The sequence below is a fragment of the Poecilia mexicana genome, unplaced genomic scaffold (assembly GCF_051168715.1).
Source record: "Poecilia mexicana isolate PSO_F unplaced genomic scaffold, ASM5116871v1 scaffold_20, whole genome shotgun sequence".
NCBI lineage: Eukaryota > Metazoa > Chordata > Actinopteri > Cyprinodontiformes > Poeciliidae > Poecilia > Poecilia mexicana.
Genome location: NW_028263389.1, coordinates 7,150,218 through 7,168,539, shown reverse-complemented (window position 1 = coordinate 7,168,539; position 18,322 = coordinate 7,150,218). Strand labels below are relative to the sequence as shown.

The window sequence follows — 18,322 nt, the reverse complement described above, 5'->3', positions numbered from 1 at the left end:
TTTATAATGTTTCTAATCTAATGTTGCTTTTGTATGAGCTGTGGTCAAATTTTACACACCAGTTCTTTGCAAATACACTCGACCAGGGGTGTAGAACTCATTTTCATCTTGGGTTACATCAAAAATCCTAATGCTCATAAAGGGCCGGTTGTGCCAGAATGTATTGATAAAACCAATTAAACAGTTAAAATATTAATAAATAGCTGTTCCTCCTGGGTTTTGTGATTGTTTGTGTTTTTGTTGGGGTTTTTTTTTGTTTGTTTTTTGCAGATTTTGTGGTGCCCATTAAGAAATGTTTGTAATTAATTTTTACAATATTTGCATTGTTGTATGATGTTAAATGTGACTTTTTATTACTTGCCGTATCATTTATGGACTATAACTTGACATCCAGTAAGGCTGAGACAGCAATGACTTAAACTCACTTTGACTAATTTAGAGACATTATGCACTAAAAAAAATGGAGATTTGTTTATTTTGTGTGAATTTTGCAGATTTGTGAAAAACTGGAAGGACCATTAATTTGGAGGCTAGGGGGCCACACTAAAAAATTACAGGGGGCCAGATGTGGCAACCGGGCCTTGAGTTTGACATCTGTGCACTAGACAATGATTTATATTTTTCTTTTTTTCTGTCAGAAGGGCACTAAATATGATTGTTCCCCTTTGTGTCTATGAGCAGACGATATGAGTTGGTCAGACCTGGAACTTGATTATTTCATACCTGTCATATAGAGCATGTCAGTTTTTTGACTGTTTGCTTCAGTAACTTTCCTGAGCACATCAGTAATTGAGGCCACTATTCAATTCTGCTGAAGCAATAAAAGAATGTTTAAAAATATTTAATCCTCTTCATCTCATGCTTCTTTATATTTATGATGTCATGATGAATTGTCATATCTGACTGATAAGGCTAAGTCACCACAATTCGGATTTAGAAATAGAATAAAATATTTAAAAGGAAGTTACCTTACCTTTAACTGTTACAGTGAGAGGATGAGCGCAGCTTGTTGCTCTGAACGGTCCGTTCTCAATCCTGAAGAAGTACATGTCTGTATATCTTGAGTTTAAATCAGAAAACAGTGTGGTGCAGTTGTTCTCTGAAAGGTTTCCAGTTAATTCCAATGGATAGGTGTTCACTGACTTACTGCTGTTGAAAATTACATCATTTGGATTAGAGTCAAAGTCTAAAGTACCTTTCATCCAAACGCCATAGATACTAATTTCCTTGTTAAATTCAGAATGATTTGCAATAAAACTACATGGGATCTCCAAACAAGATCCACTCAGAGCTTCAATGTTGTTTGGTGCCGTGATATTGAAGATCGCTGGTTTTTTATGACAGTAATGAGCCAAAGCACCTGTAAAAAAACAACAAAAAAATCAAACAAATGATGAACATAATGTCAACGAAAGTCATCAGTCAGCAGAGAAACGTCATTATCCCTAAACTCCAGTGGAGCTGCAGCATGTTAACACGTGATGTGATTCATGTGACGTCTCCAAATGGAAGGAAGGGAACAAACATCTCACCTGGAAGAATGAAGACACTCAGAAACATCCTGGCGGTCAGCATGTTTCCAGGAAGAGCTGCCATTAGTCTCATAGTCCTCCTTCAATAAAAATAAAACAAATGCCATGGCATTTGAACTGAACGTTACATTGTTTCACATCTGTCCTTACCCTTCTGTTATGTTCGTTTCTTAGGTACAGCAATCATGTTTGTGGGTCAGTTTGACCCGTCGAGTGTTTAATCATGCAATAGTGTCAGAAACCAAAAAATTCCTCCAAAACATGTTTGTATCTGATTATTAACTCCAATACTAACCAATTCAATCAATATTTGTGCAATGATGTTTTTTTTATTCATTTATTTCTCACAAATAAAGGATCCACGACGACAACTTACTCATTTAGTCAATTTGAAAGTGGAAAGTAAATTTTTTATGTCCACTGAAAAAAACCTACACACACACACAAAAAACAATTAACTTTAAAATTGATCTTTTGAAAAAGATGTATATTACATTTTGACAGTGATGTCAGTAACGCGTTACTGACTGTAACAGGGCGGCCGTTTGCGGTTTGATTTTACGGTGCAGAAGATTACGAGAGGTAGAGTTAGGTGGAAACGGCAGTCAGTTTATTCTCCTCACAGCATCCACACACACACTCAATAACAATCAATCCTCACACAGGTGAAACTACAGGCTTAAATAGTCTCAGCTGTGTTGGACCCAACCACCTCCAATTCACAGGGGGATCTCACTTAAATCTCCACCTATTTAAATAAAATACACTTTATTAAAAATAAACATTTAAATTTACTTTTTATAAATATTTTATATTTTATCTTACACCAAATGAAACACCACAAAAAACCCATAAACAATTATCTCCCCACACTTTTCAATGGCCTCTCCCGGAACCTATAAATGGTGCCTGGACCCCCGGGGTAGTATTTGTCCAAACACCCTGGAGAGCTGTGCAGAGCCCAGAACAAAAGGCTACATGCTAATTACTAAAATATTCAATAAATACAATTAAAACTTCTCGTGTGCAAATTATGTATGTGCAAATCTCTGCTTAAAGTGCAGTGCTAAATAAAGTGCTTGTTAATAAAGTGCAAAAAATGCTTTTAAAGTGCTATACAGTGACTTAAATAAAAATAGACCCAGTAATGAAGCTCTCTTCATTACACTGACGTAGGACCACTTTTTTCAGTAACGAGTAATGTAACGCGTTGCTATTTCAAATCCAGTAGTCAGACTACAGTTACTTATCACTTACTTTGCGTTACTGTGCGTTACTATTTTGTTTTGTCATTTCATTTCATTTCCTCTACGCTTCTTGTGGAGCGACCGCCGTTTCTATGCGACAGTATCAGCAGCGACAGAAATGGAAACAAGGGAGGGAGACGCGCATTTTGACGGTGGAGAGACAGGAACTGTTTTGAGTTTCTGTTGCCAAGTCCGATTATTATAAGCGCCTTTGGGCTTGTCCTGTTTCTAAAGTCGCTTGCAAATTTAATGAGTCGCGGGCTGCGCTTTTTTGGGGGCTCGTTTTTGAACGTGACGTTACTCATTTGGGCTTGGAAATAAACAGAGACTCATAATAAATCCCGGGATTTGTCCGTCATCCAGGTAGTTTTCGTCAGGCCTTCCAGGTCTATCCATTCCCGGATGATCCGTCCTGCTGTGTCTTTGTTAATGTCAAGTGTGAATGACGTCGAGCTTCGCGTTGCGCTCCAGAAAACTGCAAGACTAATATGAACAGCGCAACATGAATGAAAACAGTCATGAATGAACGAGTCCGTAAAGTTGAGCAACTAAACGCCATTATAATAATTACTATTAAGACAAGTGTCACAAATCTGTGCAGAAGGATATCTGAGTTGTGGAGCCACAGGAGGAGCGCTGTGCGCTGCGCTCTGACAACAGACGCGGGGCGTAACACAGAACCTGGAGGCTGGGGCAGAGAGGGGGGCTTTAAAATCCTTCTTAGAGTTGTCCAGACAATAGTGGCACACACAAATGACTAACGCTTTTTTTTTTTTTTTTTTTGTACTGTTGTAACCATTAAAAATTAAAGTTTAAAAAAAAATTAAGCTTTAAAACGGGTCAATTTGACCCGCAACATAACATAACAGGAGGGTTAAAATTCAAACAGTAAAACCATCAGCCTACCTTCCTACCTGTGCAGATTTACTTAATTAACTTTTAAATATTGCCAAAAGACTTGTCTTCTTTTAAGATGAAAGAATCTCAGCTTTAAAATCTCTGTGTGGAAATCATAGCACCAACTTACCAAAGATCTGCAGTTAAAAATGGAAACAGTTCAGTTTTCCTCGCTGTTAATATTCTCGTTTGAGCTGATCAGCATCAGATCCAATAGCCAATCTCTCTGAATGTGTGTTGGAAAAAACACATCAACTTGTTTTTATTTGTCTCCCCTTCACATCCTGACCTCAAGAAAGAGGAAGTTACCTTTAGGTCCAATAGCCAATCTCTCTGAATGTGTGTTGGAAAAAACACATCAACTTGTTTTTATTTGTCTCCCCTTCACACCCTGACCTCAAGAAAGAGGAAGTGAGGAAGTTACCTTTTGAGCATCTTGCTGCTGCCACAATGTTTCCTTATTAGGGGTGTTTAGTAGCACAGACTTACTTGACTGCTGAACAGTAGATTAAATGTTCAGATACGCAAACAGCAGAAAATGCTTTTGTTTGAGAATGAATGTTTTCTACAAAACATTCACATTTATTAATCATTTATAATGTACTCGAGGTGAAAACAGGTGTCAGTTTTGCTCGTTTCCGTCCATCAGCTGCAGATGAGAATATGATCTTTATTGCTGCATAGAAAATACTGGGAAGATTCAGACAGTTTTGCTTGAGAAGTTTGTACAAAGTCTCACCATGTGAAAAATTAAGTGGACTTTTATGAACATTTTGGCATCAAAATGTCTAGTCGAGATAGCATCTTGGGTCTGAATGTGTAAGTCTTCTGTGAACAAGAATAGCCACAGTTTTAAAACAAGGCACCTTTTCTCGGAAAGTATCGTGTGAGTACTATTACTAATGTTAATATTACTATTACTACCATTAGTGGCTATACAGACTGGTGACCTACAGCAGAATTTAGATGTATAACTCTTGCTACAATTACAGCCTGGTCTGGCCAAAAACCCGGCTAGTTAGAAATTATTGTGCGAGAAAACAGTGGCAGACTGTACTTCTGCATCTGCTGTGCCAAACTATGAGATCACTTGCTCTCGACTCGTACTAGTGTGAATTATTCACTTCTGTTTACTTTTTCCATAAGTCAAAAGCTGCAGCATTTATAAAACAATGGTAGTCAGTCCCTACTCTTCATATATGGGTGTTTGGTCAGGTTCCCTCTGCGTGACATTCTAACTTTTTGAAAGGCGTGTAAAAAGTGCTACAATCTTTGCCCTCTCGATGTATCTGTTTTAAACAGTGTTAATCTGGCTTCACCTTTAAAAGATCCTCTGGCTCTCTGAATACATGGCTTTATCTTCATTTCTGCTTAATTTGTAAAGAACAGAGAAGGGGACATCTTCATATGGTAGAATGGCGTCATCCTCATGACATCGCCTTATTCTTATTTTTGCACAATACAAAATTAAAACGAATATGGTGGGTGGAGGCTATAAGTCCACATATGCATGGACGTGTGATAGGTGGTGGTACAACCCCTGGCAAAAAGTATGGAATCACCAGTGTTGGATGAGCAGTCATTCAGACATTTCATGCTGTAAAACAAACTCGGATCAAAAACATGATACAATATTAAGGTCATTCCAAAGTGCAACTTGTTGGCTTTCAGGAACACTCAAAGAAATGAAGAGAAAACATTGTGGAAGTCAGTGAATGATACTTTTATTGACCAAACACAGGGAAATAAATATGGAATCACTCAATTCTGAGGAAAAAAGTATGGAATCACTCAAATTGGAGGTAGAAAAAAGGACACACCCAGTCTATTTCCTTTCCCTAAATGGACACCTGCCCCAGATTAGATGTGCCCGTTAGTGTGCAGTTCAAAACACCTGCAGTCATGACACCTTGGAGGGCTGCTGGACGAAGTGGAGTGGCGAGAACCATGACTCCAACAAGAGAAATGTCCCTTGAAACAAAAGAGAGGATTGTGAAACTTCTTGAAGAAGGTAACCCTTCACGCATGGTTGCTAAAGATGTGGGCTGTTCACAGTCAGCTGTATCCAAGATATGGTCCAAACACAAACAGCATGGAATGGTTGTTAAAGCCAAGCGTACTGGTAGACCAAGAAAGACATTAAAGCGTCAAGACAAACAACTAAAGGTCATTTGTCTTGAAAACCAAAAAAGTACAACTAAACAGATGAAGCATAAATGGGAGGAAGCTGGAGTCAATGTATGTGACCGAACCGTAAGAAATCGCCTAAAGGAGGTGGGATTTCAATACAGGAAAGCTAAATGAAAACCAGCATTGACACCTAACCATAAAAGAACGAGACTCCAATGGGCTAAGGAGAGGCAATCATGGACTGTGGATGACTGGATGAAAGTTGTCTTCAGTGATGAGTCAAGAATCTGCATTGGACAAGGTGATGATGCTGGAACTTTTGTTTGGTGCCGTTCCAGTGAGATTTATGAAGAGGCCTGCCTGAAGAAAACAACCAAATGTCCACAGTCCTTGATGATATGGGGCTGCATGTCAGGCAAAGGCACTGGGGAGATGACTGTGGTTAATTCTTCTATCAATGCACAAGTTTACATTGACATTTTGGACAGTTTTCTCATCCCTTCAATTGAACAGATGTTTGGAGATGATGAAATAATTTTCCAAGATGACAATGCATCGTGCCATAGGGCAAAAACAGTGAAGGCATTCCTTGAAGAAAGACACATTCAGTCGATGTCATGGCCTGCAAATAGTCCAGATCTCAACCCAATAGAAAACCTGTGGTGGAGATTGAAAAAAATGTTCCACAAGAAGGCTCCAACCTGCAAAGCTGATCTGGCAACTGCTATCAAAGAGAGTAGGCACCAAATACTGTTTGTCCCTCATCAAGTCCATGCCTCAGAGACTAAAAGCTGTTATAAAAGCCAAAGATGGTGCAACTAAATACTAGTGATGTATTTTGAATGGTCTTTTGTTTATGTGTTTTTCATGATTCCATACTTTTTTCCTCAGAATTGAGTGATTCCATATTTATTTCCCTGTGTTTGGTCAATAAAAGTATCATTCACTGACTTCCACAATGTTTTCTCTTCATTTCTTTGAGTGTTCCTGAAAGCCAACAAGTTGCACTTTGGAATGACCTTAATATTGTGTCATGTTTTTGATCCGAGTTTGTTTTACAGCATGAAATGTCTGAATGACTGCTCATCCAACACTGGTGATTCCATACTTTTTGCCAGGGGTTGTATGCACCACCAAAGTTGTTTGCAATCCATTAATAATGAGGAGAAAAAGCTTAATAAAAATGTTTAAGAAGAATAAGGACATATTTTCTGTCATGAAAATGTCTGTCAGTAATAATAATCCCGGACACCTAGAAGAAGCCGATGTCCCTTTAAGCTCCAGGATCATCACGCAGTTTTCTGGTTTTGAATGTTGCTGCCTCACTGCTGCGGCTGTAGTTCACCAAACAACTCAAAGCTTCTACATGTCACAGTGACTTCTGCATTAAGTTTGAAAGCCAACGTGGGGTCAACTTATTCACTGTTAAGATCTGATGCAATGCATTTCTTTGCGACACTGGCACAGCTAACCACATTTCCTGCAGAGCTGTACTGCATCTACCTCCGCAGACAGTTTATTACCTAAGATGTGTTTAAATATAACCTGGAGCGTTAGTTTTATGTTCCTTCTCTTACCATGAGAACTACTTTTGTTTTTTCCTCAATTTCCTTTTACTAAACTTTCAAGTGATCACAGATCACCATCTCTTAAGGTTTTTTTTTTGTTGTTTTTTTATTTTCAGATTTCTTCTTTTGCAAGCTGTTGCAAACTGAAATATGCATGCAGTAATTCTCCTGCAGGACGCATGTACCTATTTGTTCAGGTGACAATGTTTTATTTTTTACTCTGTATTTGAGAATTTAGATTTGTGAGGTGATTTTGAGCGATAAAAAGATTCTAAATAAAAAATTAATTCACTCAGGTAAGAATTTACTCTTACATCTTGGTATTAAAAGCAAACTGAGTAAAAAAAAAAAAAATCATTTGAAATGAGTTCAGAGAACATGAAACACAAATCATTAAAAGAAATTGAAGATAATCTGTCATTTCCATATTTATCCCACTCCACTCCCTTTTTGTAAATACCTTAAAAAGCTCATGCTATGTTGCACACGTATACGTGGTATTTTTAGCTTTAAGTGAATAACATAAAAGAATCGGCTTTATTTTGTGTAAATGCACATTATACCTTATAGGAGTATTCACACGTTTTTCAAGCAGTGCAAAATTAGAAACTGGAAGAATTAATTGAACCCAATCCGTTCAACCTGTTGCTAAACGGTAAGAGTCTTTCTCTCGCTGAAATGTAAAACTTCATCCCAGGTACAAGTCTTTTGCTGGTGCTTTGTTTCCTGACGTGTCTTATTGCTGTTTTATCCGTCTTTCTATCAAATCCTGTTGTCTCAGCTGAAGACAGTACCCACAGTATGATACTGCCACCATTTATGTAAGCTTGTCCAAAGTGCAGGATAATACGTTTCAACATGTGAAATGTCTCCACAACTTATCCCTGACCTGCTGCCGGGTTTCTGTGTGTCCACTAACGCTGATCTCTGACAAAAACCTCTGGGGCCTTTAAGCTGCAGTAGGTAACTTGTGCAGACTTCTATAAACAGATTTCCTGTAAGTTTTTGTCTCTGCCATTAACAAGAGCTGCAGCAAACCGGAAAACATGACCAACTCATTGACAAGTGTGACTAAGGTCTTACTAAAGGAGCTTGTTTTGGTGTTTTCCCCATAGATTATCTGTCTCATGTCATGCTGTCAGGACAAAGTGATAGTTTTAACAAATATGTAAAAAAACAAAAACAAAAAAAAACATACTTTTTAAAAATTACTTACTGCAGCTTTAGCAGAATAACTTGATTTATATAAAGACTAAATTAAATTACACACAAATATCATGTTTGCTAGTTAGATGACTTCTAAGGGTAATCTGGATTATATGTGGGGCCATCGGAGTAAAAAAGACTAAATTCACATGCATGCCACACTTTTCAGATTTATATAAAATTCTGCATTTCCCTTTTATTCCTACTTCCCTCCCACGAATAACATTATGTTTATGTAGCACGTAAAATCCCACTGAATTTGTATGGGGTCTTTTTTTTGCAGATATATGTGCTGTGAAAAGTGGTTTCATCTAAACCGCAGCTTCTTTACAAGAATGAGGAAAGATGGCATTTTTTCACAAGGCACTGGAGGGCAAACCTCCCCAGCTTCCTCAGCTCTGACGGGAAGGCCCCTCAGACCCCCCCCCCCCCCCCCCCGCATTGAATGTGTCCAGTGGAAGAAGTTCAAGACAAAAAAAACTGTTCTGTGTTCTAGCCTCCAAAAAAAAAAAAAAGTTCTTTTTTAAAAAAGGTGTTGAAAACGGAAACGAGCGAGTGCAAAAAGTTAAACAAATTAAAAAAGAGGAACCTAGCTTAACATATAGCCATTGCAGCAGTTGCTCTGACATTGCGGTTGAAAGAAGAAGTGCAGCATCACATCACCATCTAACCATTAACCATATGCAGTGTGGTGCAGTGAAATGATGAAGTGAAAATAAAATTGCCCATTTTGTGTGCTTAACATATCCTTTTAATGGTGATTAAAAAGGCTAGGCTTTAAATACTTTGTTGAAGTACAACATATGATGACTTCCTGTTGCAATGCAAAGCAAGGTGTAAAAGACACACAGCTCCCCAACCCCCAAAACAAACAAACAAACAAACAAAAAAACAGCACAAAAATATCACAAAATAGCACGTGATGAATATGCAAAGTGAAGTAGCTTCAACAGATACCTCTAGCTAACTTTATTTTAAAGAAAAAAGTTACTTTTTCTTCACTTGAGCATAGATATCATCTGTGGTGTGCGTTGAGCACTTTCTTGACTTGGACACTCTGACTTGTGCATAAACTGTCTCTTCCTCTTTGCCGTGCTCCTCTGAGGTAGAGGAAGCTTCAGGTTTCCTCTTGAAGAAAGTCACTTCTCCGTACTGCAGGTCTTCAGCAGCAGCAGACGGTGTTTGTACCGCAGCCTCCTGACCAGCTGGAGTCTGTGGGGGAAAAAAAAAAAAAAAAAATCTCTTGAAAACAGTTCATGCTTAAACCGGCTCTGGCACAGACTGAAGATACGTTGCAGTGCTAAACATTTACCCACCTGAGTCTGTTGAGGAGTTGGCTGTTTGGACTTGAAACATCTGGAAGACATTGGAGAGCTGTCAGAATAAGTCTTTAAAGTTATTGTTGCCTTTAGTCACTGAAAGGTAAATCTATTTTAGTATTATAGTTCAAAACTATAGTGGGAATGGAATATGACAATGTTTTCAAATGTTTCTATTCGTGCCAGTCATATAAAATTCAAACCAGATGTCAACAGCAGTAACCCGAGTAGTTCACACATAGAAGAAATGAAGCATGAATGATGTTGTGCTTTCATTTTTGTAAGATTCATCTTTGTAAGATTAACTTCAAGATGTTTCCTGTATGGGGAAACTAGTAACATACATTGCTCAGCTGTTTGACTCACTCCTCTTTAAAAAAAAAAAAAGAAAAAATCATGAAGGTTCTTCGGATCAATTAAGAGTTTTTATTTTATTTTATTTTTTTATTTTATATTTTTAGAATTATTGTCTTGTATGTAATCCACATTTCTGTTTTCTTCCGATGTTTACAAGAATGCTCAAACGAAAAGCAAATTTCTCCATTTATAATTAGGCTGTTTAGTACAAAGAAATATGTTGTCATTTAAATAAATTACACACAGCACTCTACAATTTTTGACATCACACATCACGATGTTTACATCTGCAAACCTCAAGATGCTTTTGGTGTGATGCACTGTAATGATTGTAGTGATTATTAAATAATTACATTTTCTTCACTAATGTAAAACATATCAATTGCTAAGCATGCTTAGCAATTGATATGTTTTACATTAGTGAAGAAATGCAGCAGTATGGAGTATGACTCCATACTGCAGTATGGAGTCACAGTGAGCGAGTAATCTTAGTCAGTTTTTACCATTCTACCTCCAAACATTGTGTGTGTGATGACCCCTAAAAGTTCAGCTTTGGCAGTTTTCTGACAGGACTGAGTTCCTCCCGTTTTTCACTGGCTTGTCCAAATCCCACACAGCTTCAACGTGTTTTTTATTCAACTGTGGAACGTTGTGCAGCGAGTGTTCAAAGAGGCTGTTGCAGCAAATGCATAATCTACAGGTACAAACATTGAATTGTACATAGAAGCAGGAATGTTTCCAACTTCTTGGCTTTCTGTTGCTTTTCGCTCACCCTTATCGTTTTCTGTCCAAAAAACCTAATTTGTGGAGGTCTGTAATTGGATGTTTTATATATGTGGACGACTTGGGTTGTTGTTGACAAAACCATTCATATGTATTAATCTAAACTAAGAACAGATTTGGTTTACTTCACTGAAATCAGCTAATTTATATCTCTCTAATTTCTAATACCTACCTGACATAAAGAACCAGACAGATCAGCACCAACAGCACAATTGCCAGTGCAATTGGCAGCCAGAAAAGATGTCCGTTCACGATACCTGAATAAAACAAAATAGGAACATTTACCCCAACGTTTAGGCATCAGATGTTGAGAATGTTCCTCATATTTAGTGGTTTTAAAAATATTACCTTTAATCCTAAGTCTCACTGATGATGTCTGATTTCCCAGATCATTTGTAGCCACACAGTAATACTCTCCTTCCTCAGTGGCATTGAAATTGTAAACCGGCTCCACAGACACATTAATGTCTCCATCTTTGCTGATCCTGAACCAGGTGAATCTGGGTGGAGGTTTGGCTCTGCTGGAGCACATCAGCTTCACCCAGCTACCTGCTGACACCAAACCTGATGGACTGATGGATGCTGAGGTGTTTCTAGGAGCATCTGAGGAAAATGAGACACATGAACTTTATTGATCACGAACAGCTGAACCATGACCTGCTGACAGGATCACTTACATGAAACACTGAGAGTCACTTCTGTCTCTGCTGTCTTGTTTCCTCCAATCACAGGATATCTGGCAGAACATCTGATGTTGTATCCATCATGTGTGTCTGACAGAGTGATGCTCTCCTGGATTTTAGTTGTAAAGGTTCCATCTGTGTTTTTCTCTGTTTGTCTGAGAGAGTCTTGTTGGAGAGTCCAGGTGAGTTCAGGAGGTGAGTGTGGACAGGGAGTGAAAGCTGAGCAGGTTACAGTGACAGACTGATGCTCCTTCAGGTTTGTTCGATCACCTGAAATAGTCATGTTTGGTTGCCAGGCAGAATCTGAAATTCCACATCAGAGACAAAATAATTTTCTTTAGGTTTACGGTTAAATAAATAATGTATGTTGTTAAGCAGAAGTGAACATACTCAGGTACTAAACACCAAAATTATTTTTTCTGTTACATTCATTTATATTTAAACTAATTCAAGATGGGATTAAAATTTAGACTTTGGAATTTGATTAATATTTCACAAAGATATTACATTAACTGACCATGGGTTGCTTATCTAGAGCACCTTTTTAAGTTCAAGAATGAATGATAAATATTGTGGTGGTCTCTCAGGAGGGCTAAAAAACCTTTTCATTTTGATTTTCTACTACTACTAATAAACATTGCAGCTAAAAAAAAAAGTGCATCTCTGACTCCAACTCAATGACGAGTGATGAGTTTTTCTTGGTCTCGGGTTTTGCTTTGTTGTTTTGTCTTTATCTTTAGAGGGTTTCACTTAACACCAAAAAACAGCATCAGCTGAAGATTATTGTATTCATATATTCACAATGATTCTCTTTGTGAATACGTACATGCAAACCATGGAGCGTTAGTGTTGAAAAATTAAATATTTCTAGCAATAATAATACTGACAATGAGGAAGAAGTTGAAAATGTTTTTCTTCTAACATTTTTTTCCAACAGCGTTTTGTTCCTGTGTACAAATGAGTTGAAGCTCAGCAGATGTCCCTTTTATTTTATTTTTACCTCAGAAAAAATTAAAAACTGGATCTCAGTGATGAGAATTAGAAAAAAAAATCTACAAAACTTTATTTTGCAACAACTGGCATCCCACTGCAGAAAACAACAGATGATCAGAAAATATACATGTGAAAACCCAAACTCTTAGAATGAAATTTCTGTTATTCTAAATTAATGGAGTGATGAAGATAAAGTTCTTACCTTTAACTTTTATTTGAACATGTTCACAAGTAGCTGTTGCCTTATATGGTCCGTTCTCGATTCTGAAATAATATGTGTCTTCATAGCTGGTTTTTAAATCAGAAAATAGAGTTGTGCAGTCATTTTCCTTCAGGATTCCAGTTATGTTCATTGGATAGACGTTGTCTGATTTGCTGCTGTCAAACACTTTATTTGCTTCAGAATTATAATCAGTTCTGTACCAAAGTCCACTGATTTCTGTCTCATTGTTAAAATCAGCATCCCCATTAGATGCTACAAATGTACAGGGGATTAGCAAACAAGATCCGTTTAGTGTTTCCATCTCCTTTGGGGCAGTAATGTGAAGGTGTGATGTACAGCCAGCCACAAGACCTGTAAAAGCAGGACCAACAATAAAATAATGTGGATAAAATCTGAGAAAGAAAGAAACCTTTCTACAGACTTCTGTTTAGCTGCTGGAAGTTACATGAGGAGCATTTAAACATTATCAGGATCAAATATTTCAGATCATTAAATGATTCCTGTGATGTCTCCAAATAAGAGGAAGAGAACAAACATCTCACCTGGAAGAAAGAAAACACTCAGTAACACGTTGACTGTCAGCATGTTCTCAGACAGAGCCGCCATCAGAGTCTGACGGTCCTTCTTCATCTGTTTATACTTTTAATGTATATATTAAGCAGAGGACCCTGTTAAAAATAAAATGTTGCTTTTAGAAGTCAAGAAGCTAAGCCAAAGCTTCCAATAAAATTATTCATGGTACAACTACATCAATTCATCAGCAAAAAAAAAATAAAATAAAATAAAATGTTTCATGTAAATGTAATATACTTACCAAATTAATCCAAATTTTAAGCAAAATCTGCATTTAAACCGGGCAAAGTGACTGGAACGTCAGTTCTTCAGCAGAAGATCTGGAAGCTTTTAAAAAGGAAGTATTATTTCAAAGCTTGACACATACGGGTCCTTCCTCCTTCTTTCGGAGAGGATGCTCGATGTTTAAGGCCTCCTCTGTTTGCAATGCTTAACACCACATTCAACCCATGAACATATATATGTCTTACAACATATTCTATGTTGACACAGTTATCGTGTTGTGGATGCTTATTGCTTCACAGGAGTCACGTTACAAAAAATGTCATTCCAATGAATCGCACACACTTTGCAGTTGATTCTAATTATCTAGCAGTAAATGCTCAGATAATTATTCAAATTAATTTAAAATATTTCCATCCAAGTTGTTATGCTTTGAAACCGTTTGTCAAATTGTATTTGCATGCATGTCTTGAGTCGCCTTCTGTCATTACATTATCTATAGATCAGTGAAAGAACAGGAAGATGTTTTTCCTCTGCCACACAGCCGTTTGTCGTGTGTTTTTTTTTTTTTTTTTTTTTTTTTTTTTTTTTACAATAATCCAGTGGATTATTTTAGTAAGTTCAGCTTTTTTAAAATTTGGTGTCAGCTTGCAGAACTGGAGAGGATGTGGGGTCTATTTATTTCTCTTGAAAACTGATAGTAAGGGAGCCAGATGAGAGGAGTAATTAGGGAAGTGAAAGTAGAAACAGTGATGAGTCATAATAAAAGAAACGAGATAAAGAGAACATTGAAGAGCTTGTTCCAGAAATTAGGAAAAATGTTATGTAGGACATGACCTTTCATATTGGAGATGGTAGATGGTAAAAAGGCTCCTGAAATCTATCCTTACATCTGTCACTGGAAAACAGATGGACTAGAAATCCATTGGTGTCTCATTGCAGGTTCAAATCCTGTAAACAATTATCAGTTCTAGTACTGCATGTAAAGAATTCATAAAATATGTAAAATATCTTTTTTAAATTGTAAAATGGTTCCTGAAATTTCTCCCGGTGTCTCAACCCTGCAGATACGTGGGTTAATGTGGTCGAGAGGTTAAGATGATGGATTTGAAATCTATTGGGGTCTCCCTGCAAAGGTTTGAATCCTACCAACAATGATCAGTTCTAGTACATTAAAAGCTTTTCCCTAATGAAAGCTATATAAATTTGCTGGATGTCTTTGTTCTGAAAGTTCTACGTGTTGAACCAGAATATTCTTAAAATCGCTGCACATCCATGTTGCACTTTGATCTGGGCAGTGTTGAAGCAAAGCAAAAAAAAATGTATAAAAAAAAAAAAAAAACATAAAAACTAAGCTATGTTTCTACTCTAACAGCAACTAATTTAAAACTTTGCATTCAAATTTGTGGAAATGTCATTGAATTTGGTCTGAAATTACTGGAAGCAGAAATAACTCGGGAGTAAGATATACAGGATATGACAAACGAAACGTTTTTAAACTTTTTGTCCTTTTATCAATATAAAAAAAAGCACTAAGAACCCCTTCTGATGCTCACCGAATTGGTGTTGTTATTTTCTCTAACTGATCTCCCTTTAATTTGTACTCAGATGACTTTGTCATTTACACACATGGCACAGATGCAATTCAAGTTTCCAGTGCAAAACCTTCTGCAATGGAACCTTTACAGCTAAAACGCCTTGAATGCAAAGCAGTACCTGATTTCAGTGTCGACTAAGAACTTTATGAGGCATTCAAAATAACACTCTAGTTATTCATAACTAGTTATTCATATAATAGTTATTAGTTATTCATAGAATAACTAGTTATATAACTAGAGGATCAGCTCAAGCTGTTGCCCTGCTGTTTCTGCTGTCAAGTCTTAAGAAGTAAAAGCCCTGAACATCTGTGTTTACGTCAGAAAACAGGGTGGTGCAACTGAATACAAACGCATTTTTTTTTTTATTTAAATGTCCTTCAGAATGAAAAGTGACACAAAGTTAAACTTAGAAAGACTTTCTTACCATATAAATCTTCTCTCACTCAGCTTTTTGCTTAAAAGCTTCTGTCGTGAGCAGGCTAGCTGCAGCAGTGAGCCTTCATTCTTGTGTAAAAGAGGATGTCAGATTGTATCGTCCATGTATTTATGGCCAGAAGGTGTTTGCAACTGTTTGTGAAGAGCGACTGAACATTCACATGGGAAGTTTTTGTCACGGAACTGAAATATAATTTATGAATAAGTTCGTCACTTAGGCAGCACGCAATTGTATGGTTCATTTCATTTACTTCTAGGTAACTAGTTATGAAGAATAAAAAAACAGAAGCAAAAACATAAACGTAAATGAAATGTTGGAGTGGCTTCCTCGGGTTATATGAAATGCTCTACTGCAGTGGTCCCCAAGCCCCGGGCCGCGGACCAATTATTTCTGTGCAAGAAATAATGAAATGTTTCCCTTTACGTATTATTTGAGTCTGGAGGATCTTTTATTTTGAAAATCCTTTAAGCAGTTTCTCTGGGTTAGAGGTCTTGTGCGCCAAAACTGAGCCCACAAGCAGCAAAATGAGTAAGAAACAGATCAGATGTCTTTGGAAAGTTTCTTTGCGAAGGGGAAAAGGCCCAGAAAAGAGACAGGAGAATGGATTTATCCCGGACCGGTAGGTGAGTCCCACATTACAAGCCGCTCTGTATAATATGGGGTGATTGGCGCATTAATGAGGAAATGAAGAGACCAAGCAGGCTGTGCTTAAGCAGCACTTCGGGTGTCATTGTCTCCCATCACTCCCAGATGGGACCGTCTCGTTGCAGAGAAAGAACCTCAGGGCTCCCATTAGTTGTAATTGTGAGTTAAAATTTTCACGAAAGTAAAATGTTTCCGGCCGTTTTTGTTGCGCATCTGTGTCTTATTTTGAAGGGATATGTAAACGTTACCATAGCGACCAGAGTCAGAGGGGGTTTGGGCAGTGGTAGAGAGGAGATGAGTAGAGCTTGTGAGTCTTAAGTTTGGTTCACACGGCACGATTTATGAATTGTCCGCCGATTCTCCAAACCTCTGTGACCACAGAGCTGATAAAAGTACACCAGGTTCGATCGGTTCGTGTGTCCAGCCACACAGCAGGAGCAACACACCACACAAGAACCAATTCCACTAACGAACAAGCCGATTCCAGAAGAAAATCCAGTAAAACCCCCAACATAGCATATGGGAATTTAGAATGACCAAACACGGATGATGATGTAGAAGTAGAGATAGTTTTTGGAGTAATTTTAAGCGATAAAAGACATAATAAAAGAAAAGGTAGTGGATAAAAGACGGCGGGAGCAGCCGCTCTATTTGCTGCACAATGATTTGGAGGTGAGATATGTTTTTTCATAGTTAACATTTTTAAGTGAATAAACATAACCACATATAATAAATATATATATAAAATAACGACCTTTACATATAATAATAAACATTTCCACATTTCTCCGAAGTCTACCGGACTCTCAGTTGCGCCGTGTCAATTGTTTGGGATTCCCCTCCGTTCTTACGTAACCGAGCTTTCTGATTGGCTACCTGTCACATTCAACAGGCTGTGTTCTCGCTCCCAGTCAGGGAAAACCCCACAAACTACGGTAATCGGGCCAAGACAGTCAACATGTTGAATATGCCCAATGTTAGATCGGGCATATTCAACTAAAAAACAAAAAAACAATCAAACAACAACAATAAAAAGGCTTTAGCGGGGGAACACCAAAATGCAGATTATCTGACGGTCACCCCCTGCTGAAACCAGTTGTAATGAACACGACTTTGAAAACAAAGTCTGAAAGGGGGAAGCTGTTGCGGAATGTGTGGAGACATTTATTTGAAGCCTCAGTAGAGGAAGTCAACAATTTAATTCAGAAACACTTTATCTTTCCAAAAGCGCAATTGAACGTTACATAAACTCGCAACATACAAGTAACTTGAAAGAGTTATTGCAGATTCTGAGCAGGAAAAATCTCCAGCAGCAATAAGAAACCTCTGACTGAAGGCTGTTACTGGACGACTGAGACGGAGATGAATATTTCACAGTAACATGTCCTGGATGACATAATCAGTGGCTGTTCTACCTGCTCTTTATTTTTACATTAATTCAATGAAAGCAACACCGAAAATATAGCGGATATTTTAATTTCCTTATTTTGAACAAAATAATTATTTAAATATTTGCCTGCATGGCTGCATCTTTGAAAGAAAGCATTAAAAGTAAAGGAGTTATGTGACAAAAGAAGAAATTCTCCACTGCTGAGTGAAGTTTTCATTTTCATCATGCCTGTGCCTCCATCACTCTGCTTCTTTTGTGTCCTGTAGACAGAAAACAACGGAGAAAAAAACAGTGTTGCTGCTACGCTTTTTTTATATTGCAGATAATTTTTGCATATCACACTGGCAGCAACCAAGACACACATTTGCAAGAAGCATGAATAATTTGACGTCTAACTTTATATATTAGCTACATTTTCTCACCTCCATTGGTTTCTTGGAGAATCTAAGCTGTATATATTATATATATTATCAAACTTCACAGGAGTCTATCTCACATAACATCTGCATAGACAGCAAAG

General features: G+C 37.5%; 2 protein-coding genes across 3 annotated transcripts; both read right to left on the bottom strand.

Annotated features, from left to right (window-relative positions):
• Positions 1 to 9,308: 9,308 nt before the first annotated feature.
• On the bottom strand, positions 9,309 to 11,640 carry LOC148153346 (tyrosine-protein kinase receptor ver-3-like). The gene is made up of 4 exons (XM_088001572.1): positions 11,388 to 11,640; positions 11,212 to 11,296; positions 9,897 to 9,936; positions 9,309 to 9,792 (listed from the first exon to the last, which is right to left on the bottom strand). The coding sequence occupies exons 1-4, from the start codon at positions 11,569 to 11,571 to the stop codon at positions 9,568 to 9,570; spliced, it is 534 nt and encodes a 177-aa protein (XP_087857698.1). The 5' UTR covers positions 11,572 to 11,640; the 3' UTR covers positions 9,309 to 9,567.
• Positions 11,641 to 11,708: 68 nt separating this feature from the next.
• On the bottom strand, positions 11,709 to 16,036 carry LOC106911638 (myeloid cell surface antigen CD33-like). Of its 2 annotated transcripts, XM_014978446.2 has the most exons (5): positions 15,756 to 16,031; positions 13,753 to 13,838; positions 13,481 to 13,606; positions 12,918 to 13,289; positions 11,709 to 12,025 (listed from the first exon to the last, which is right to left on the bottom strand). In XM_014978446.2, exons 3-5 carry the CDS (start codon positions 13,566 to 13,568, stop codon positions 11,709 to 11,711), a joined length of 777 nt encoding a protein of 258 aa, XP_014833932.2. In that variant the 5' UTR covers positions 13,569 to 13,606; positions 13,753 to 13,838; positions 15,756 to 16,031. The 2 variants fall into 2 exon arrangements, with proteins under 2 accessions (XP_014833932.2, XP_087857688.1); XM_088001562.1 differs by having other exon boundaries at positions 13,481 to 13,838; positions 15,756 to 16,036.
• Between the last annotated feature and the right edge of the window lie 2,286 nt (positions 16,037 to 18,322).

What these genes read in the sequence shown, in the direction of transcription:
- LOC148153346 (XM_088001572.1), bottom strand. Translation starts at nt 11,571, where the DNA reads ATGTGCTCCAGCAGAGCCAAACCTCCACCCAGATTCACCTGGTTCAGG. An exon ending in TGTCTGGTTCTTTATGTCAG is followed by an intron (nt 9,937 to 11,211) that starts GTAGGTATTAGA and finishes AATGTCTTCCAG; the next exon opens with ATGTTTCAAGTCCAAACAGC. An exon ending in CAACTCCTCAACAGACTCAG is followed by an intron (nt 9,793 to 9,896) that starts GTGGGTAAATGT and finishes TTTCCCCCACAG; the next exon opens with ACTCCAGCTGGTCAGGAGGC.
- LOC106911638 (XM_088001562.1), bottom strand. Translation starts at nt 13,568, where the DNA reads ATGAAGAAGGACCGTCAGACTCTGATGGCGGCTCTGTCTGAGAACATG. An exon ending in GAGTGTTTTCTTTCTTCCAG is followed by an intron (nt 13,290 to 13,480) that starts GTGAGATGTTTG and finishes CTGCTTTTACAG; the next exon opens with GTCTTGTGGCTGGCTGTACA. An exon ending in TGTTCAAATAAAAGTTAAAG is followed by an intron (nt 12,026 to 12,917) that starts GTAAGAACTTTA and finishes GTGGAATTTCAG; the next exon opens with ATTCTGCCTGGCAACCAAAC.